Source organism: Battus philenor, unplaced genomic scaffold (assembly GCF_028537555.1).
Source record: "Battus philenor isolate CCGP_79_NKW_IND1 unplaced genomic scaffold, ilBatPhil1.0.hap1 SCAF_4, whole genome shotgun sequence".
Lineage (NCBI taxonomy): Eukaryota > Metazoa > Arthropoda > Insecta > Lepidoptera > Papilionidae > Battus > Battus philenor.
The window spans coordinates 6,039,407-6,064,129 of NW_027181704.1; the positions used below are offsets into that span (position 1 = coordinate 6,039,407).

At 31.2% G+C, this 24,723-nt stretch overlaps 1 protein-coding gene across 1 annotated transcript in view; it reads left to right on the plus strand.

Annotated features, from left to right (window-relative positions):
- Window positions 1–10,360: 10,360 nt before the first annotated feature.
- LOC137928950 (gamma-aminobutyric acid receptor subunit alpha-6) overlaps window positions 10,361–24,723 on the plus strand; it is a 28,221-nt gene continuing 13,858 nt past the window's right edge. Inside the window, exon 1 of the mRNA XM_068771958.1 lies at window positions 10,361–10,520. Coding sequence (XP_068628059.1) covers window positions 10,361–10,520 — 160 coding nt within the window. The remainder of the gene's footprint in view (window positions 10,521–24,723) is intronic.

Sequence of the window (24,723 nt, forward strand, 5' to 3'; positions counted from 1 at the left end):
AAAAATTTGACACCTATAACCAATTACCCGTAAAATATAAATCTGTACCTTTTTTGATAATGACAGATCGTTTATCAATTTAAAGACAATCGTCTATTTTAGCGATTTAAATCATATTATAAGATATTCATGACTGCAGCATGTGACGTAAAATATTAAGTATTTCATAAAAAGAATGTATTCATATATATATATATATATATATATATATATATATATATATTATATATATATATATATATATATTATATATATATATATATATATATATATATATACGTTAGTATATAAGTTATTCATATTAATACATGTCTCTTGTATTAAATATAAAAGCGATTGACACGCTACGTCTGTACGAATCCTGTATTAATATTTCTAAAAGGATTTTTTCTTATTACGACAAATACGTCTCTGGCTCAAGTCTGTTTGATTTCATCCTTTCCACGCCAGTTACTGCACATGTTATAAGGACATCACATTCGGAATCAATTCTCTAACTTTGTGTCGACTATAATATCAACGCGAAAGCTTGACAACATCGAAAACAGTGCTATTGTTATGTGGATACGATACAAAATGACGTGACAACTAATTAAATCCTCGAGCTTTCATGTGTGTACAATATATTTTTGCGGTAAATGTAATATTTCGATGTTATTACTTTTGTGCACGCGTTAATTGCGTCAGAATTAATACTAATGTGAAATTAATAAATAAGAGACAAATTCTTTTGTTACAAGTGTTCTGTGTACGTCTTAGTATTAAATTCTTTGTCATACAATTTGTTGTATGTTCTATTATTATATAAATAAAATTAAATACAGTACCCGGCGATAAATATGTCACATCGACCTGGACACCTGTGGGACAGAAATAGGGCTCTACGAAGTAAAATATAAATATTTCATGGTTTCAAATGATCACTTTATACGGGTTAATTAGTTATAGGTGTAAAAGCTTAAAAGCTTTTGCTGACAAATGTCCATGTATATATTCACTCCTAAAAAAGATTTACACCTGTAAATAATCATGATGTATTTAGTTAGGTATTTAATTATTCCTAAAGGATAATATCCTAATAAAATGATATTGTATCTATAATCGAGTAATTTCTATGTATTTTAAGTAAGTTTTAAAGCCAATATGAAGCTGTAAAGAGGTACAACAATATATAACTTTATGGCCATTTAGCAACCGACTGAAATCTTAACTTCGTAAACGCACGTAACGCGGCGTAATGGAGGTAATTTAAAATAAACGCTGGGGTGCGACAACCGATTTGAAGCATCACTGATTCTAAGGTGATAATGGATAGACCTCTATTTGTGGTAAAGCTTTTTAGAATAAATGTAATTTTGGATCGTGTACTTATTTATAAGAGACTTCATAAAGAAATTTAAATAACTTGAATAGACTGTCGTGATCATCATTTTAGCCAAAGGACGTATACTGCTGGACATAGATCTCCCCACAGATTTTCTATAAGATCGGTTTGGAAAGCCGCCTGCATCTTATGTTTTCCTACGCCCTTAAGAAAGTCATCGCTTTGTGGATAGACATCCTACGCTGCCCTAGTTGGTCAATAGTCCACTCTAAAAACCTTACGGTTCCTGTGGCCATTTATTCTACACGCTATGTAGCCTGACCATCTGACTCATCACCTGACCATCATGGCCTTCAACTTGCCAATCCGCTGGACTACATCGGTTGCTTTCGTTGGTCTACGGATCTACTCCTTTCTGATTCGAACTCGTAGAGAAATCCCGAGCATGGCATGAGCTTTCAAGTTCCTGTACCGTAAGTCATCACTGGAAACTTCCATTGGTCGCATATTAGATATCGTCGCAAATATTGGAGGAGAAGATGTTATGAAATTCTCCGATGTCAATATTAATAATAATAATTATTAGTATTATTTATTTTGTTCTTCAGTATCAATATGTTACGACATAATGTAACAGAAACATAATTATCGGTAAAACACTTACAAGACAAGCATATTACAGAAAATCTCTTGAGATACAATAATCAATACGTAATCAACAACATCTAACACATTTGCTTAATAGCTTTTCAACGTGGTTTCTAAGTTTCCGTAAGCAATTTACGTGCGCATTTAAACACATAGGCATCGTAGCAAATTGTAGCATCTCGTAGCATATAATGTAACATGTTTCATGTATTTGACACGCCATTTTCTCACGATATCTTGAATGTTCTAGAATTAATAATTCAATATTGTCACAGTCACTACATGTTTTATGAATTTATTGATATAGGTAAGTATAAAAAAGATTTTTAAATTCGTGTCGTTTATTGTAAATAAAAATTGTGAATCTCTATTTTATATTTTACTTTATCCCTATTTTAAGGTTATGTTTCATAAATTGCACATTCACGGTACATTACCAAACACGTTTAGTGCTATTTAATTAATTTATGGTCTCGTTACTTTGTAGCAGTGACACGAAATAATCAAGAGGTTAACCTTCTTTTTGAATCCGCCCCGATTTTTATATCCTGTATTTAACAGAATTTATAACATTTTACGAAAACTAAAGTTACACTAGTTCGTATCACCATAACTGTATAAATAGGTTAAAGTTTTATTTAAAGGATTCCTAATATTGCTGGTATATTTTTAGTTTTAATATTTGAATATAATCACCAATTGTCTGAGTACGTTTAATTATAAATTCATCCCCCAGAAGAACTATATTAAATTAATGAGTAATCACAATGTTCAAAATTATACAGGTTGATTTGTTTAAGGTATTAAAGATTAAAAGTGGTGTATGTATAGCTCATTCACTGTCAATTAATGCTCTATCAAAAATTCAATAGGTTCAAATAGTAAATAACTTTATTATTATTAAATATGAATAATCGCTATCAAAGTATTTCTTCATATAAAAATGAATTATTGTGTACTATTTGTCCAGTCACTTTCCTTTAGAAAAAAATAATATTTCAATGTGATTACTACAAGGCGATTGGAAATAAATAAAAAAGCTTTAAAGCTGATAAATTAGTCATACATTCGGTCATTTAAAAACTCTGTACACATAGTTCTTTCATTTCCTTTTGCATTTCCTTAACTTGCCTTTTTCTTATTATTTATGGATATGCATATTTATCATTCTAGTTACGTCTAATTTTTATTTACGTATAAACACACTGACTTCGATAGCACATGTATACACCCAGTACAAAAGTTAGTAAAAAACTTTAATGATTCTTAATTATTAACGCGAGCGGGCTAATGAAACAAAGAGAAAAATGACTCACGCTTTAAAAAAATCCAGGTATCTCCTCTAAAATTTTATAATCAAACGTATTTCTAACTTTCGCTTTTTTGTGCTAAATTATGTGTTCTTAAGATAATTACAATAATAATATTAAAAGATATCATATGTATATCTGTGTGTTCATTAATATTTTATGAGAATGTGCTTAATATTACTATAGCAGGCATCCGGAATAATAACAACATAAGGGTCTGATTATATATACTATTTAGGAGTGAAATACCTACTTGAGATAATGTGGCCATTTGGAAAGCGTTTGCTACGGACCTCGTTCAAAGTAGCGGTCGTCCCTTTAAAATGTGAACTATGCGAGTTAGGCATACGACATTGTCATAGATGTTTCGCGTTGTAAATTCTTGGTTCTCAGGTAATTATATTATGTCTTACCTGCAATATATACTATAATGTATTTAAAGTTATATATATATATATAAACATGTATAAATCTATTTATATATATATATATATATACATATATATATATATATAAAAATATATATATATAAATCTCGATCACTTAAATATGAAATTTATTTCAACTTTCACCTGAATCTTCATTTAAACCAGATAAATTTATAATAAAAAATCAGATACTTTAAATAGAATTTATTCTTGCTCGACAAAAGTAATCTAAGATGTTCATATAAATTAACATTCCAATCAATCATCTTCGGAAAGTTTGTAAGGAAAAGTTTTTATTTCTTTAATTTCGGATAAAGGAAATTAATCTTTAACAATCCCTTTTACTTCCAAAACTTTTTATGCAAAAATGTTTAAAAGAAGATCATTAACTGAAATTAATTCTATTGATATAAAATATTTCACGAATTTAAAATTCAAAATTAAATTTCAAAATTACACATTAAAATATTTTAACAAATGATTCGGATTTTTATCTTACAATTTAGCGTAATTAAAAATGTGGCAATGGTGGCAAATGATTCTTCAATTTTAAAACCATTACTGTAATTAAATGTGCAATTCCACGTGCTTACATCAGCAGCAAACGAGAGAAGTGAAATTCGCCAAAATCGTAGAGATCACTCAACGGATTGAGAAATTCCATTAAGTGGGAAGAGTACGGCATCGGCCCCGCACACAACGAGCATGGCCTTAGGGATCGTAACATTTACTTGCTATTGTTTACCGGAACATTGAGGTTCTGCATTTCTCATACATTTACTCGACAAACAGAGTATATATTCAACTGAATTTGCATATACTTATTATTCTTAAATTTATTGCTATAACATTGTATTTTCTATATAAACATCTAAAGAAATATGCTATACGATCGAATTAGATGTGGAAATTTGTACACGAACGAATGCCAGTAAGGTATTATAGTACGTCTTATAGTACGTCCACCCGTAAGGTGAACGTACTATGTTTAAAAACGGAAGACACTGGATTCAGGCCGCTTCTAACTGGTGTTAGTGAAAATCTGTGGGAAATGCCTTTGCCCATCTAGAGATGTCTAATATTATGATGAAGAAATGATATTTTATATATTGAAACAAAAGCCATTCTATAATGTATTTAACAGTAGCATATCTTTCACTAATTTACAATTTTCGCTTAAGTTACATTTTTCTTTGTAATATTTTTTTATACCTATGGCAATATTTAACGGTGACATTTTCTGGTTTAACGTGTTGTTCATATTAATTTTTAACAACTATACTCCATTGTAGTAACTACAAATATCCATGCAGCCTCACATATTCATATTCATTTGTTAATCGATACTATGCAAAATATGCGACGGTTATTAATTTTTTCTTATTTATAAGTCACAAGTAAATGTAGGGTATTTAATATTTTCGGTATATTTATTCACGTATAAACATCGTAGATTCTGCTACGCATGCGCAGAGCAGAGTTGAGTCCGCTAGTTTGGAGGCGGGCCTGTAGCGCGAACCGTAGCGCGGTTTGTAGCGGGACGATGATCATCCGCCGCCGACAGTGGTGCCACACACGTCTCGAATAAACTTACCTGACACACGGTTGTAACTTTTTACAGTACCAACTATGAACATTATTTCAAGTCTTAGAATTTTCGGAGCTTTCCTGGGATTTATAAACGGGTAAGCGACTTACATTTATTACTTTTTACTTTCATAAAAGTAAATAATTACGTGTACTTTAAAAACTAAAAGTTAAGGTTTTTTTAAAAGGCAATAGAAATGAATTTACATTATTTTTGGTAACAAGAGTAGTTGACGAAGTCGACTTGTCATCTTAATAGACCTTAAGGAAGCTGGTAAATAGATTGCAAAATATCAAGTTCCTTTTATCATCTCAAGTTTTCTGTTGCTTATTAAATAATGAACCAGTTCTTACAAGTATCAATTTTATATTTTTTTGTGTCCTTTATAATTACCCAATAACAGTAATGTCTGCAAACTTAAGAATAATTTTTTAAATTTGATTTTCCGTCACAACATATTTACAATAAAAATGTTAATAATAAATAAAGATGTATAAATAGTAGTTAAAATTGATGTGTATGTATAAATATTTATTTCAGAATTATACTGTTGGTAGTTAAACAAAAGTTAATTTATCATAAATTATTATTCAATTAATAAATAAAAGATTAATCAAAATATTTCTATAACCTACTCTGTTTTTCCTTATTAACTAAATCTATCCAATGGTTGTTTAGAAGAAATGGCCGTTAAAGATAAGACCCCTTTTTGCACTTAGCTTTATACATATTTCATGTGATTTTTTTAAAGTAGTGTTGATGCACAATAAATAAATAAACAACATAAATTTATAATAGCTCCAGTAGAACTACTTTAGGAATACTCTCTGAATCCGTTCAGCAAATGAAATTCATATTATTTGTTTAACAAACATTTTTAAAAACTTGCTATTGTGAAATTGTATAAAATCATGATTCCATTATACATATATAAAATACAAACACACAGCATATCACCATAGAGTATCATCATGATTTCGATTCGTTAAGCAAATTAACGTATCTGAGAAATCGGCGATGGGTTATACCTCATTGTTAAGAAAAAAAAAACAGAAACATATTTAAGTACAACTAGAGTGAAATGCAATGATGAGTTAGAACAAAGCCTGTATTGCCCAAATAATATATAGACAGTACTTTAGTCGATAATATTTAAAAAAGGTAATAAAAAACCGGTTTTCGTAATAATTATCAAAAGCATCAAACTTAATGTTATGGTTATTATAATTCTGTAACTCGAGACCAAAGGCTTTTCAAAATGGCGGCAAATTGCTAAGCGTCATTTTCAGATATAAATATAATTCTACACACTTCGGAAATAAGGAACGAAATAAATATATATATTCGGAAAATATAATATATTCGGAAATAAGGAAGAAAAAATTTGAGTAATACTTAGTGAATATTAGCCAGTTAGGGGTACGGTATGATTTTACGCAGACTTTATAATTTAAAAGATTCTATGCTAAGCCATATGGCCGGAAAATATCACTTACCAATAGAAAAAATGACCAGTAATCTCGCTAATTTCCAGTTTTACAGAAAAATGTCAAATACATAATACACATCCAAAGTATAACATACATTTTGTTAAACTCTATTAAACACTACGATTCTTTGACTATTTTTTTATTTTCATCTGTGATGCAGATTTACAATTATTTGTTTCAGTCAATAATTAACATTATAATATACAATTACTTAATAATAAATTTTCTCAATAACCTCAACTTGAACTTTAAAAACTAATGAATATTCGTATTTTAAAAGTGACGGGTTTTATGTACACACGTATTAGAAGCTCAGAATTAGGTGATTACATTTACTTTGGTAACTGAAATACTCGGCTTTTAAATTCCGGTTTTTTTTTAGCCGTGAAATCCGTGCATTCGACGTTACGATCCTCAGCTCAGATATTCGTGATTAAAAGTAGTTTCTTCGTCGACTTTTTTCCTCGAATCAGATGTAGATGAATCTAAAAAATAAAATATGAAAAACTATTGGTATATACTCTAAGTATTATATATCATAAATACCTACGCTGATAAATATCTACGCTGTCATAACTTAATGTATAGCATTTAACGGAACAGTTTGTTTACGCCAATATTGAAAAGTTGAGCAAAAATGCTGTTTGTACAATCCATCGCCTTATGCCACGTCACAGCGCTTCCTGCTCGCTCCCGCATACACAATACATGATAGATTAGGCTAGAAATTATATTGAGCATCATTGAAATACGAAACGTAATATAGGCCCCGCGATAACGCATATTATTAAATACCGTATTTTTCATCCAGAACCCAGAGGCTTCAGCCGGCAGCGGTTCTACGGGCTATATGACCACTGCCACTTTTCCAGTCCACTAAGCTATGTGGCTTATTTTAATTCGTCTCCGGCTATCCTCGTTTCATTTTCTAACAACAAGGAATGATATCACGATGATGTTAAGATGTTATATAATTTTAACAAATCATACACAACACAATAGAAACTAAAACATGCAGAAGTTAAAAAAATATAATATTTGTCGGTTTTAATTCATTATTACAGATATGATATATTATACACACAAATGAAATATTTTTAATCTATCAGTTAAAACGTCTTCAAAGATATTATTTTTATATCTGTAGCAGCTCTCCAAGAAAAACAGTCGTGAAGCATTTTTATAAAAGGTATTAAAGGATTACATTACATCGGCGTAACATCTTTCGTTCATCTCTTTTTTAAAAACGTTTATTTTATACAAACATTTTATGAAGATTTACTTTTTAATTACAGAGTTCAAAGTTGTTATAACTAATGAAAAAAGGTTGAACGTACCTCTCATTTATCTAGATCCTTTTTCATGCACTTGTAAATTTTATTATCCTTATATAATATTTAACGTGTTTTAAGGTTTAAGAAAACAAAGACTTTAAGGCCATTGCTAAATGGAAAAAATCATGTAAATTTTTCAAATTTAAAGTATCTCTATTTAAGTACGCAAGCACATTTAAATCGTTAATTATTTTAACATTATATAAGCCACACAGAATGCTGATCTGCTATCAGCCGACTAGTAAGTCAACAGTTACTCTTTTTTAATTTAAGAATAGTTGATGAATATATTACAATATCTAGCCTGCAAATTAGTCAAAAATATATAGATGAAATTATACGTGTCCGGACATTATATCAAAAAACATCGTCTCATCGACATATCACCAAAGTAACATTTTGGCGAAGTATAACGCCTCTTACATAGTTCATATCGAAAAGAGTAGGTAAGTTAAGGATAGGTTGTTTGTATTTACTGCAATAATTAGCCCCTATTTAAACTACTATTAAATATATTTATGACACGTTAATTTTAAAAAGCATCGATAAAATATGTTTCAGTCTTGCGTCCGTCGGTATAATGTCGTCGTTTTAGCCAAATATATCTATGGGGAGATACGCCATAATCGCAACGTTTGGCGGACCAGTTGTCGATTACAGTGTGGTATTATGTTACGCAGAGAACGCTGCTACCCATCCTCTGGAGTAAGCAGTGGCAATCCTTTACAATTAAGACACAAATTGTGAATTATTTATAATTATATCCCGAAAATCGACCCCGCGGCCGCAAGTTGCAAGTCTTAGTCCTCTATCGCTGGTCAACCACAGCTCGGTATATGGTTAAAGCAAACATTCCTTGTTTAGCTTTTATATGCCACGTCCTTTACAATCTGGATCACCATCTGATACTCTCTGTCTGTCTCTGATATAACTTCATATGCATTTTATTATTATTTACAAGGACCATCCTACCTCTTAATTTTAACATTTATGGCAGCCGTCACTTCTTCAAATACCAGTCTATTTTTTTGTACCTCTGGTGACTGGTGTACATCTGTTTTGGTTTAATCTGATTGTTTAGAAAGCGATTAATAGTTTGGGAGACATATTAATACTATAACTTGTTGAGCAGATGTGCCCTAAGAAAAAATACCATAACGCCGCCGTAAGCGTTCACAGCTGACAGAACGGAGCGGCCGATACTCTGCCGGTCTTGCCGCACGTATAACTGAGGCGCACAACACCAGTCTGGTAGTATTATAACTGATAGACAGAATCCTTACGTTTTCGGTATCCTAAAATAGACACAATAAAAACTGACGCTTGGGACTGTTAATTGAGCCGGCAAAATATATGAATTTTAATGATTATTAAAAAATATATAATTTTTTATAGTGTCATGAACTTTAATTATGATCTTTGTGACAATACTGTTCAGGGCACCTTCTGTGTATCAGGTTAATTTTACGACTTTTACTAAACGCGAAGGTGTCGGTTAATTTTAAGAAAGGCTTTGCATTAAAATTTGGCATCTTTTTATTTAAAAAAAGCCAAAATTTATGAATGTGTCTGTACCTTTGACACTTTGTTTCCACTTGACCGAATTTGATGAATGAACAGTGCCATGTCTCATTTCGCTTGTAATGTTGACCTATAATTGTAATATATTTAGTTAACTAATATAGAAACTACATTTGTTACGTCTGGATATACATGGAGAAACCGAGTAATTATTTTTTTTCGTTTTACCTAATTATGTTTATAACTAAAAATAATAAATATATTTTTACCTTTATAACTTCGTATAGGAGAAATAAATTTCATACCTACTCATTGCGTTTCCAAAAACTAATCCTTTTAATGGTTCTATATTCGCAAATTCTTAAATTTTAATTCTATAAAAACAAACTAATACTAACTAAATGAAGAGAACGCCTCATTTACGTTTTGCTCACGTCGCATAATTAACGATTTATATACACGATACCTATCTGACTTTTCCTATAACGTCTGATTGCTACGTTTACAAAGTAATTAAATTTTACCCCCGATGATTTTACTTTAAAATTCTATGGTTTATAACGACAGTTATTTATAATCAAAGAATGTTATTACCGATTTTAAAACAGGATTTCAATTTTCGAACGTAAATAAAAATTCAAACTAGATAACAGAACTCTTTGGGCCTCAAATCGAAAATTTAAGACAAAAGTTTAAGACCGACGTTTGACGCCAATTATGATTTACGGCACTCAAACATGGTTTCTCACACTGGGCTCTATTAAACGCAAGCAAGCTTACAGTCACCGGACAGCGAGCAGGCCTCATAAAGCGCTGAACGGATGGCTGCTGGGGCCTTTAAGTTCTAGAGTAAAGACCAGGGAACGACAAGAACAGTGTAAGACGTCCATCGACAAGAATGCGCTTATTAACGTCGTCGAAAGACGCTGGTTGCAGGACCTTTTCAACCCATCCTACTGAAATCTATGAAGAAGGGCTATGAGCTTGGGCTCAGTAGTAGACGTTACACGAGTGAAATATTTTAAAACTTAAGTTCAATAAGTATAATACGTATAATTACGTAACTTGTTACCGACTATACGATTTGTTATTAATAAAATTAAAAAAAATCAAAATATTTTACACTTCCTTGTAGAAGATAAAGTTTACATTTGCAGCAGAGATATTTCGATCACACTTATCAATTTACTGCGAAGTTGTAAATTTTTTCACGACCAAACGTAGCGAACTTTCAAAGAGCCCTCGTCTAAATACCCTTAAGATGAATAGGGTCGACATTTTGAAAAGGTCCTTATATAGACATCGTTGCGATAAGCAAGTAGGGTGTTCTGGAATACTTATTGAAGCGGTATGAAGCATTTCTTTCGTTATTTCTGGATGCAACGTAACTAGCCTTGACCTATTGCCACTAAACTAACTTGTCACTAATTTTCTATTTGTTTTACTTCTTGCTAACAATTCCCTCAATAATTCTACCTACTTTTCAAAATTTAATGGCCCGAATTGTGTAAATATATTTTTCAGAAATTTATAAGGCGTGTCGTCATTGATTTTTGATTTGTTATTTAAAAATTATAAAATACACTCACGCGTGGCTATATACAATTAGAGCCATCTATCGGCATTATTTGAAGTTACCGCGTTCCGACATATAATTTCGTATGTACAGGCTTTCCACATAAATAAACGTAACCCGAAATTGAGGCTAAACTGAAAAAATATGAATGAAAACCACAAGCTGCAAAGACGCGTAAAGCTCGATAGAGTAATAATTGTAAGTACATGACTTGATTGCTATTTTCTATCATAATCCGGCCACAGCAATATGACTTAATGTTTGTTGTTTAAAGAAGGGTAAAATTATTTTCATTTTTTATAAAAAATTGAGAAGTAGATATTTCTAATGTAAAGAACATCACAGGGTTGATAAAATTTGTAAAATTTTTGTGTCAATTAATTTTAAATAGGTGTCCTAGATTTTTTTATTAATTTCCTGGGGTTTCCTCCTTTCGTACGATTACTTTTCAAAGAACTTATTACATAGCCAATTTCATTTAACATGAAAGATAACAGCAGTAAAGTCTACATTATGTAAACACTTATTATTATTTAATCACGGAAGTTAGTAAATGTAAACAAAATTGATTAAAAACTTGAATTTATCATAGAATCTGTTTCCTTGATTAGAGGGACCGCACTAAACAGCCTTCGCTGATTGGAGGCCAAAGTTTAGTTTAAGTTGCATACTTTGTTTTTTTTATTTATTTAAAATTTGGAAAACTTTCAACTATGAAAACCGGATGGACTCTAAAATTGTTGGCTTATAGTTAAAGATGAGCAAACAATTAGAGTACTTATAAGATAAATACAATTAAAATTAAATCTTTGATAACAGAAACTAAACAACTTTTAAATTAAAAAGACAGAAAAATAATTACATATCGTGTTAGAAATGGTATGACTTAAGCATCGTCTTGCCGAAGACTAGTGAAAGAATGAAGATATCAAAGATGTACAAAAACGGATCGCATCTTCGAACCGATGCGCTGTAAATTATTATATAATTAAAACTACCTACACACCATTGAACAGTGACCCAGGGGTAGAGAGGTGCTTGCCAAGTGAGGCGATTATAGTATATCCTCCTATAAATAGCTTCGGTGGAGACTTATGCCTTGTTTTTGGTATGTATGGGCTGAAAAGACAACGGCCCTCGCACCATCCTATGTATCATGTTGTATTACTTTATCTACCTGTATCTGTAGCCCATATTTTTTTTCTATTCTATTGCATCTTATAATGTGCTGAAAATTTTATACTCTTATAAGACAATAAAGTTATTCTCCATCCAAGTTTTAAATTGATACTGAAACTTTAGCTACATTATTATAGTCCATAGAGTTAAAACCTAATTAAGCCTACGCTATTCAAAAGAGAAGTCTTAATGAACGAGCTTGCGGTATCAACATCGTGTAGTGTTCCTTGCAAGGGCAAAGTTGACAGACTGCCAATTATCGAGCCATGAATAACGTCATTCAATGTCAACCAGCTCTTGCAACCACTTGCCACGTAGCTATCGATCATCGCGGAACTCGGGTAGTTGACACTGAATTTGTGTAGTTGATTTTTAACTTACAATGAAAAATACGACACACGTGACAATAAATTTATCCTATAATACTTTAGATTAAGTGAATGTTTAATAAAACTACAAAAGTAGTATCTATTGCTCTAAGAGGTGATGGCCGCTGGGGCCTTAAGAAGTGGAGGTCACAGATCACTGACGACTTTATTATGGTCGTTTAAAGGCTTCCAATTATTCCTATTGAAAATAAATAGAGAAGACTTATGTCCAGCTGTGGACGACAATGATGTTGATATAAAAAAATAACAATTCTGCTATAACGTATCTCCAATACGACTAAAGTAGCCAAAGCCAGACGTAAAGGGCCATTGATGGTGGAGGGTTTTTATCATCTTCATGTAACTGCGGTATTACTTGACTGCTATGAGATATTCAGCCTTCTTCAGTAACACGCCTAAGACATCGTGTGTGCAGTATCAAAGAGAACCAGTGGCTTAATTTGGAGAATTCTGGTCTTTTTGATATACTTAGTACTCAGGTGGTCATCTTCAGGTTTTCCTTGGCTTTAATGTATAAGGCTTTATACACGAGAAGAGACCAAATAATTCGCAATAGATCGTATTAGTTTCCTATTCGATTTGTAGATGTAAGAAAGGAAGGGCCAACAGAATGATAATTTATTAGTATAATAAATATTCAATTCAGTACAAGTGTACATTGTTCGTATTTAAAAATCCGGACCTATTTGTACCAGTTTAAATTGAAATTCGTCGGAAAAGACTTCAATAAACAGGTCATCAAAATAAAACGCAAGGCGGGTCATGAGGGGTTCCAAATTGTTTTAAAGAAAATCCATCAGAGACGTCGGAAAAATATGTAAGCAAGCAAAGGGCTTATTTTATAACAATTTATAATATATACATATAAGTATACACATAGATACGCGTTGACATTTAAATGTTGTTTATTTAAAAATATATTATAATAAGAATAGTATATTAATTATCTTGTGTATATGTATGTAGTTTATCATTTATAGAATATGTAGTTATCAGAATCATTTCTAGTAATTACTTGTCTTGTCAAAAAACATCGTCATCGCTTTTAATGACAATGACAAAATCAACCTAAAAGATAAGCTCAAGATACTCTAAATAATGTACTAATAGAGAGTACTTTCTAAATCCCTAAAAATATGTAAGATATAGATATCATTTTTTAATTTACATTGACTTTAATATATTATCTTTTGACGATCGTATTGTCGAGCAGTGTTAGCATAGCGGTACAGTGCTGAGAATTTCGATTGTAGGCTGCGGGTTCGATTCCTGTGACAGTCTTATATAATTCACACTTTGTATGTAAATTATATGGGATTACCACTGCCAGTTTCCAGAGGATGGGCAGCAGCGCCTTCATGCCTGCCATAATACCACACCACGATTGCCAACCTTCGTGCCAAGCATGTCAATTCTGATATTTCCCCTGTATAAACCTTTAGCAGTGGCCTATACCTTGTAGTAGGTGTCTATAGACTGAAACGATACATCGTGTATTTTGACGATCGCATGCGTCGAGCGTATTTTTAACTTATCAATTAACTGGGCTCTTTGGGACTGAGGTCCGTAATAAGAGACCGTGTTAACAACTAACATATAATTTAATGCTTGATATCAATTTAAGCTTATTTTTTGACAAACTTGGTGAAATTTAGTAGGATAATTACAACCTATGTGTGCGAACATAACTAAGATTGAATATTTTTTTGCAAGTTATGCGAAAACACAAGGACGAATTTATTTTCAATTTTAAATACAATTTATATTTGACAACTAAAAATTCTGCACCTTACCATAAAAATCAAAATATATTTTTCTCGTCGGATATTTACGTCTCACAGAATATTGTCACCTAAAAACGCCTCCACGTCAGTGAAAGAATTGTTTATTTCATCACTACATTACTATTAGAACACAGTGGTAATTACTAATCATTAGCATTCTAAAGTAATGTAATTGCTTTTTTATCGATCACTTCGTTTAATGATTTAATATCGTAATTTTTAATTTATTTTTTTATATTTTGTAACACACAATATATTTTACTATTTTATACAAAGACGCAATTTTTTTTTCTTGTGTTGACGTCTAATTTTCAAAGACTTAGGACTGGCGTTTAAATTTAATCTATGAAAAAAAACGGTTGGTTTTAATATTTTCCTCCCAATCAATCTGTTTTTAACGCCATTGGAAACTTCTTTCGCACCTGAAATGAAAATAATTTATAAGATAAATATAGAAATAAAATTTAGCAAAATTGTTTAAGCCGTTCTCGATTTTTGCAATTAGGAAAAGATTTGGCGATTCTTTTTCATATCCTAGTGTTAATGCGGAATTTCTTATTAAAAAAATAAAAAAAAACATGTCAAACATGTTATGAACCTCGTGTACCATGCGTCAAATATAAAATAATCCATAATGTCAAGAATAACCACTAACAACTATTACAAGTGTAGTAAATGTAAACATAAAATTATTTACGCATATGATCAGAAAAAAATACAATATTTCTTCTCTTACGCTGATTCCTTTTGTTGTGTGTAAAATCATTACATATGTGAAACAAAATTTAGAAAATATACTTTCAATATAGCAAATTTAGCAAAAAAAATGCTAAGATATATATTATTTGCAATTAATAAAAAAACATTTATAAGAGAGTAATTTATTACCTTACAATACTTACATCATTTTTTCCTTTTTCAAGTGCTATAATTAAGCTGCAAAAAACATTTTATTTATTTTATTTACAACAATTCATAACCTTAAAAAATACTCTACAGATTACAGCTTCTATATTATAAGGAGAGAAAGCTGTCATAACTGACAACCAATAAATTTCATGTCAATTTTTCGTTTACATAAAAATCAATAAAAATTATTTCAAATACTGTTTGCAACAATTTGGAAAGAATGATCGAAAATTTAAGTTAACAATTAGGTAACAGTAGTATGATAAATGGATTAAATCAGAGATAATTCAGAAGATTAAAAATTTTAAACAAACTACGCATTAATTTTACAACAAACAAATAATTCTAGAAATCTAGAATTTCGATTAATATTTCAAAATGATGACCGTGACCAATGATGTATACTTAAGATGATTAAACAGAAGCGTTAGCATTAAATGCGGAATAAAGTTGTATACTGTTTATGATTTCAACTGCACAAATACAATGTCATCTGATTCAAGCACATAAACATTAGTAATTTATTGCTAGCTTTACGATAACCATAATTACTGAAAAAATCATCACTTTTGAATCGTCATGTACGTGTATAAACAGTGAGAGTAATACACCGCTAAACTAATGGTGAATTTGAAGTACACACAGATAATACAGAAATGTTTACCTCACTTCGGACAAGTGCTCATGGCTCTCGGATTCGCGTTAGACCATTACGAATTTTGTCAACCACCGCTGCCAAGTGCAGTAGTACTTATTGGTCATCTCTGCGTGTTATCTGATCCAAACAAGTTGTCGTCGGAAAGGCCGAAATTACGAATTGTAAATCTTATTTTCTTATTCGGTAATCTGTTTTCATTTGTCTACGATTTCTTATCAGCTTTACAAAGTTATGAGTAAATCTTGAATATTATATGTTTACTATGACATTTCTCGTTTGATTTTTAAAATATATTTTGCCAAACACACATTATATATTTCATTAAAGAAATATTTACTAGCAAGATTATTTTAAGCGCATGGGATTTAAATTGGGAGGTGCGTTTTATTGGGAATAATTCAAACATCTATAATTAAATTTCAAAACCAGACTTGTTAGAAACTTAAACGATTAAAATGGTGCTAATAACTAATAAAAGATAAGATAAATATAAATTCTACTTGTTCATAAATTCCCTTTATCGATACTAAAATGAACAGTATGAACGTCAATGGTTTTAGTAGTCTACAAAAGTACTCAGTAAGGTTTAAAAAAAAAGATGAAAAATCTTGCAGACAAAAAATGTAAAAAATATATAATAGATATAATGTAATAATTTACATTTTTTATAAATTAATATTATTAAAAAATATAATGAATAATGTTGTATGTACGTTTGCATATATGTATGTTTGTACACATTAATGAGCCATTTATATTTCTCCTGTTTCTATACTACGGTTGTCTGCAGAGATAGTCTAGTGTGATAAGTCCGCCCATTGTTTTTTTTTTTTGTTTATTATTAGATAATTTTTAGGTGCATTTTAGCGTGTACAATAAATAATATTAATTAAATTAAAAAGTAATACATGTGCAGAGTCTATTTCGCCTACTTGGTAGTTATGTAAAAAGTGTATTTAATTGTCATTTTTGACATAAGTCATAAATTTTCTACCAAAAACCTGATATGGTTTAACATAAATTCCAGTTTTTTTTATAAATACTTTTAGTGACATTCATTCATCTACTTGCGCAAAATGAACTTATATCCATGCAGTGAAATTGATTTAACAATGCAATAAATTAAGATGAAAATATCGCTTACAAAATGTGGCACAGAGTTACAAAAGAAAAGCAGCGCGTCTAAGAAGAAAAAAACTTTTATGCCTATTAAAAATATTAATCTATCATTGGCAAACAATTTATTGATAATAATAGTGTATGCGTTGGCAAAGATATTCGCCGATGAATATCCGTTTTTCGCCGGACTTATGGTTATATTGGGCCACCTTCTCGCAATATTATCAGATTCCTGTTCAGTATATCGTAATATCAAAAATGCAAACGATTGCAGAGAATATACGTCAAGTCTACTTTTTGTTATCGCAAACATTTTTTCCATCTTCGGTGAATACATGGAAATGCAATCGACACTAAACAGCCAAAGAGTTTTAATAAGTTGAATATGGAAGGAAAAAGAATACCTTGATGCCGTGCCTAGAATGCCAGAATTTTACCCGCAGTTTCTTATTTTAAAATTGTACTTCGTTTAATTGAAACATTGATTTGTCGAATTTGTTTCTGTTTTGCATGTTTACGAACGAGACGGGACATTATCAACAATTTATGTAGTCACTAAGCAATATAACTAATTTACTAACAGCAGAAATAATTTGTTTCATTCCGTTGTCTTTTAAAATTTGTCGACATTCAATTAAATCGGTGAAATAAGTACTCAAGCCCTTTCGCCATGACTTATCATTACTATGGTCAGAAATAGTAATTTTTAAAATGTGTATAAACAAAATATATGACGGGTAACATCAGCTCGTGCAATAGCCGACGAGAAAAGACTCTCGAGTGGCGACCACGAGCCAGTAAACGCAGCATGAGTAGGTACTACCCTACTACTACCCTACTACTACTACCCTACTAGGTAGAACCCGAGCGGGATTAACGAATTCGCTCTTACGCCTAATTGAATTAGCCATATTTCACTCAATTTTAAAACACATTTTTTTTAAAAAAAAAAAGGGAATCCTAACCTTTTAAGTCCTAAATAGAAATATTAACTCATCTTTGGCCCGTGCGTAAATCCGGCCCTGGGTATCCAACTAGGCCTTAACAAAATAGTCAAGGTCTCGGGAACTTGCTGGATGCGGCCAGCGTGAGGCCGATCACGGTGGCGATCTATGGGGAAAGCCTATGGCTTATTCGTGTATCCTGTTAATCTCCATTTAATTAATTATTTTCTTACTTTTCAAGGCATCTATTTAGTGTGGTAGTGGAGTTACATTTTCAGGTAACTTGTTCCGTGTTACACCCCTCTATTATTTGTAGACTCGTGGTTAATATTTAGAATTAATATGTAGAATAATGTAAACTTCTCTTAAATGACGATTTCACGACGATTCAGAACGACTATCTGTCTCATGATGTAAACGTTTCGATCAAGCTAATAATTCTGTCAGTGATAACAAATTACTATTGAGTAAAAAAAATGAAACGTAAATAACAATGAAAATGGTTAAAAAATTCAATCTGGTAAAAGTTATATAATAAAAACGATTATTTGTTGGACGATAATTTTAATTTGTTTACTTGGCTATGTTGGCTTAAAGAAATTAAAATTCATCTCGTTCAACTGAATTAAGCGGGCTCGGCGTTCGTTCGTGTTCAAGCCATCATACTGATATACTGCTCGTAAAAATAACTAAACGAAGTTAAAATTATAAATACACATCATGTTTTCGTATTAGCAGTGCTGACTTTACGCATTTTAATAACATCTCGGGGATTACTACTCTACATATACACATAGGTTTTTTTTTGGGTTTTCTATAGATTTTTAACACTCAAGAACTAAAGAGCTTTGCGTTATTAATTTGACAAGGCTATCAAGTCGTCGAGAAACATCTAGAACATCAAAAGTACGATCGATGACAGTTCAAAATTTGCCGCACTTTTACAAGACAAGAGTCCTCATGAATGTAAGGGTCATTTGCGTTGTCATCAGCAGATTTTTACGCTCTTATCGTTACTATCAAAGAAATCAAATAAGCCTGATGTCAAATTTGCTTAAGAAAATGTTTCAAATCATTCTAATATTAAACTAGTAATATTAAATCATTTACACATAATATAGGCTTTTATAATAAAGAAAAAACTTTTTATTTCCAAATATGTTAATATGGAATATTATTTATTTAGCCCGATTGTGACAGATATACATAATTTTGTTAACCACGTTGTGACTTCCCTATGTCATAGTTCATTTTTAACTTATAAGTTAATTAACTATTACTTTCATTTTACATCCAATCATGTTAAAAAAATACTAAAATTATTTATACAGGATGGTCTGTTATAGGTATAAAGGCTTCAAAGGGTGTAAATGTAAATGTAACTCATTTGCTGTTAATTAACATACGGTACTACTGTATCCAAAAATCAATTATTTTAGAAGTAATAAATAACGTAATGATAATTTAATAACGAATTGTTTTGAACGTATGGCTTATTAAAATTAATTATTGGTTACACTTGGTCCCTGCACATTGGACTTTGTAAGCTAGTGGCCTGTCGCATTTCAAATAGAAAAAATTGAATTAAAGTAACATATTTCAGAATGATCACTTTATACAGAGTGACTGAAAGTAGTATTTTATTCGTTAAAGCGATTTTTTAGCAAATGTGCAGCATTTAAAGCTTTATTTAACCAATAAACTCGTATAAAATTGTGATTTCAAATAAAGTTAGTTATAAAATGAGCGAATACATTTACGCTTTTAAAGCTTATACACCTATAACCAATCACCCTGTATATTTTTTTACAGTTTCAACTCAAGTGATCAATGTTATTATTAACATACACAAAGGAATTATTATTTTTAAAAAGTGACAACTACGTATTTATATTTACGTGATTCGAATCTCGAATTTAAAATCGGAATAGTGGTATTCCTCTGACTAAAACATACATGTGGGTGCTAAGAGAAAAGTTTTATTAGTACATCTAAACTACTCTCTTGTATCTGTTGTCTTAACTCTCGATTACTAGGAACCCAGAACGCGGGGGAAGTGTTAAACAATATATAACATTTAAGTAACATCCTAAAGTTGGATTACGATAATACGATTTAACTAAAACATACGAATTTAGGAAGAGCTAAGTTTTACTTTCTATGCATTTTCTAGAAAATAGCTTTTAAAGTCTACCGCTTACCTATACACAATTATATTAACACATTACTAATACTAGAACACGACCCACGCGTTTAAATGGCCCTTAGAGTTCTTACACTGGTAATGCCACACTTTTAACCTGAATTTTAGTTTTTCCTATTGCATAAAATTAAAGCCATTTAAACTAGGTTTCCAATCCGTTTTACCTAGACAAGATTTAAGACTGACTAGGGACGCTTTCGAACTATTTTATTCAAGATACCCGATTTTACATTTAAGTAAAGCTTTAGTTAAATACTATAAACTAATAATTGGATAGAATTTATTAATAACTAAAATTTACTATGTATAGATTACATAACAACAGATGACATATTTACAAAAAAAGGGTACACATCAAATAAACATTTTTTTGTCACTCCGGTAAAAAAATAATAAAACTTACTTTTAAATTGATCCGTTGGTCATAATAATATTATTTTAATTGTGTTAATCGTTTTAATATAGGATTAAGATTGACTAGCAATTTAATCTTTAGACAGGAATTTTTTTTATGTTATGACGAAAATCTTTATTCGTTAAAACTGGATAATTAAAAAAAAAAACTCTGTGTCATTTAACTAAATATAAGTGCACGTTTCACGCTTGGTGTTACAAATTATAATTAATAGAAATGTTTGATATTTCACAGCTTAAATCTATTTTGATAAATAGAAGGTTTCACCAGCGGCCTTGCCTATGTGCTATTTATACATATACACATGTGTCTCGGCATTCCTTTTGTCACGAAACAATAAAACATCTCAGTAGAGACCTAGTTACACCACTCTTAGAGCCACAAACCTTTGACGGAACGGGTGGAAATATTAGAAAATAGTAAAAAAAATGTGCGGACAAAATTCTTAAAACTTTATTGTAGGGTCGCCCATTAAACCTTGTTATTTCTAAACCAGAAGATATCGCCGTTCCTGAAATAAATTACTACAATCATTTTATTAAATTTAGTACATTATGACTTTTTCTTTTTTCCTTAACAAATTATCAAGATCGCTTGATCGTTCTGATATTGGGTGTGATGCAATAAACTTTGTGCTGGAAAATCTGTTTTTAAGTATTCTGTTAAATATTATTTAAGAAAGATTATTAATCCAAGTTATATTTTATTTCGGATTATTCACGAAACAATACTGATATAGGCTGTGCTTTTAAATGTTATATAAAGAAGACAGTGAAACTAAATCGCTTTATTCTTCATCTGTGTCCAAAACCAAACTCCAAATTTCCCTGAGGCCACTTTATGTACTGCCTAAAGCTTAGATTCGGTAGTATTTTCGTTGACTAAAAGCTGTCGCTATAACGCGGACCAACATTTCACCAGTAAGAATCAAATCCGGCAATCTAAGGATGCGTTTACATTCATATCTGGATTTGCTCTCCTACTGTTTGTTCTCGTTCACTCAATAACCTTTAAAAAGGTAACAGCGTGTAGGCACATCCTTAACTAACTTTTCAATTATTGATGCTTACTAATCTCATCTATCCCTTCCACTTGCTTTCAAAAGAGCCATTTAAGAAGTTATACAGGTATTTAAGTCAGTCCAGCGAACAAAGTATCGTATAAAAGACCTATTTCTATGTTTTTACTTTTTGTTTTTAGCATTTTACTACTTTATTAATATTTAAGGAATTTATTAATATATGAAATAGTAAGTGTCCCTAGTATTTTTTGTTGTAAAAAATATTTCTCGGAAAGAAATATAATAGAACTCTGCGCTACGAACACGAAGAAGCAACTAGAACGAAAACATATCGGCCCCGAGGAGCCGGCAATCAAGATCGTTCATTCATAGAAGGCGCAATCAAAGCGTGTCAGATTTCAATTACGGACCCATGAATGTACCTACATCTACAGCTTTCTACATACAGCATTTTACTAAAAGATTTTTCTCATTTTTAAAAGCTTGTAGTCAAAAGGAATGTGCTTGGGTACATAGATTGTTTCCGAGATACTTTCCATCCGAGTACACAAAAATCAAAAGATAAATAACGTTTTATACATTCGCCTTCGTTACAGCCCATAGACCAAAGATATCGATGATTGTATATACGTACGCAGAGGACGCTTCTGCTCATCCTCTGGAAATTTGTTTATGTGTGGCAAGTCTCAATCCTATGTAATTAATGCACATAGTGTGGATTATATAAGATTGTATCCTGTGTATCGAACCCGCTACATACGATCGTAACTCTAACTAACTAGTGGACTGATCCTCTACCACTGGGCTACCACTGCTCAATTATAAATTTATGCATAAAAATTGTTTCAAAACTTGTCTCAAACAAATCAAGTTTTATTACATGTATAATGTAACACGCATATTTACAATATTAACATATAGATACCTTACATTTACCGCATGACTAACAAATATAATTATTAATAAATGAAAAAAATCACAGATATCTTTAAGAGTCTATTGTACGTGTCGGAATACTTTAATAGATATCATAGATTTCTGATCGAAATTATAATCAAACTTTGTATATATGTATATATATATATATATATATATATATATATATATATATATATATATATATATATATATATATATAATGTTCTCGAACAATATAACTCTAGTCTACTAAATATCGTACATAACTAACGCGGCTGACATAGCTCTCAGACTTCGCAAGTTTTATGTCATACTTCCGGAAGCTCATTTCCGATGAAGCCAAAAGAGCTATAATGCTAACAACACTAACTTTAACCGATACTACATACCCGATCATTAAATATTGTCATTTGCACAAAAATATTTTGTGAGAAAGGAGTAAAAATCAACGCCAGCGTTTAGCAAGACACAGTTTAGAATATATTGATAAAGTCGTGTCTCACACCTTCTTACAAGGGTGGCCGTGAATATTCTAGCAGAACACTGTACCAACACACAAGACTATGACTTCATCAGACATGAAGACTGACCCTCTTGGAGGCTTAACTATGTTCTAACAAGACCTCATACCTCATCTTGGTGGTGTGTGGAACTTTTGATGAGTAGCCGCAGAAACTAGAAATAGTAATGTGTCAAAAATAAAGACGGACATTTGGAATGTAATAAATTTTAAATAATCTTATGTTGACACCTATTCTAATATAAAAATATTTTAAAAAGCCGTTCGTGTTAGTTGTAGAGGTAATTACAGAGAGTATTCAATGACCGACTACGTACAGTATGGGGATTATGCTGTAAATCAGCGCTGAGTGAAGACGCTGTGCAAACGATCCAATAAAATATAATATATTTTCCAGTGAAGAGTGTTCTTTACACTATGTATAAATAATAAATGAATCTTCCCCGACGCCAAAGCGGCCTACTGCGCATTCCTTACAGTGGAGCTGGACACAGTTCTAGCCCAAACATGAGGGCACGAGGGGTTCGTCCCTTGCACATCTGTGACCCACCTATGGACGAGACCGTGGTGCACTTGATCGCACTTGTCCCGTGTTCGGAAGACAGAGAACGAAGTTGAAAATCGAAAAAAGAGAGAGGATTCAATTAGGAAACATCGACTCCTTGGTGGAAGACGAAAAACCTAACGCTTCGTTGCTAAAATTCAGAAAATAGATCGTACTGGTTACAATAGAGAAAAATAAAACGTAGCAGTAAGGGTCGGGTATATATTATAATTAAAAAAATATTAAAATTGTATAAGAATGTAATTAGATAGATAAATAGGAGATTTAATATTAAAGACAAAAATTCAATTGCACTTTGATATGAAAGGAAACACCAAGGAAACCTACTGTGAAATTTAGGGAGCGAAGTAAAAGCAAGAAAGGTAATGTATAGAAGAAGTCACTCGGTATATTACCTTTCTTACTAAAGCCAGAGGAATGTGATATATTGTAAAGAAAAATAGAGGATTTTATTACTGAGATTCTGACGGAAAAGAAAAGAGTAAAAAGAAATAAATGGAAGTGAAAACATTATTAAATTGTAAAAAAAAAACCTACCAAGAGGAGAACGCGACAAAAACAAAAGAAATTAATTGAAATTTATTTCGATTAGCATCGTACACAAATCAATTTTAATCCTTAAATGTAGAAACTGCGGGAGAGATTCAAATGGTCTGGGAAATCTGTTTCATTTCCTCTCGTCGGCTGACCGCTACCCTGATTAAGTATGATTAGTGTCACATGAAGCGGCAATATCGAGATTATGAAAGCTACGGTAACTTTATTAGCCAGAAGTCACATTGAGTCTAGTTTTAAATAACGATTTCAGCCTATCAAGAATTATTGCTACATATAATAGATGTATAATGCACGTCGTTATTATAACTAATTTAAATTTTAT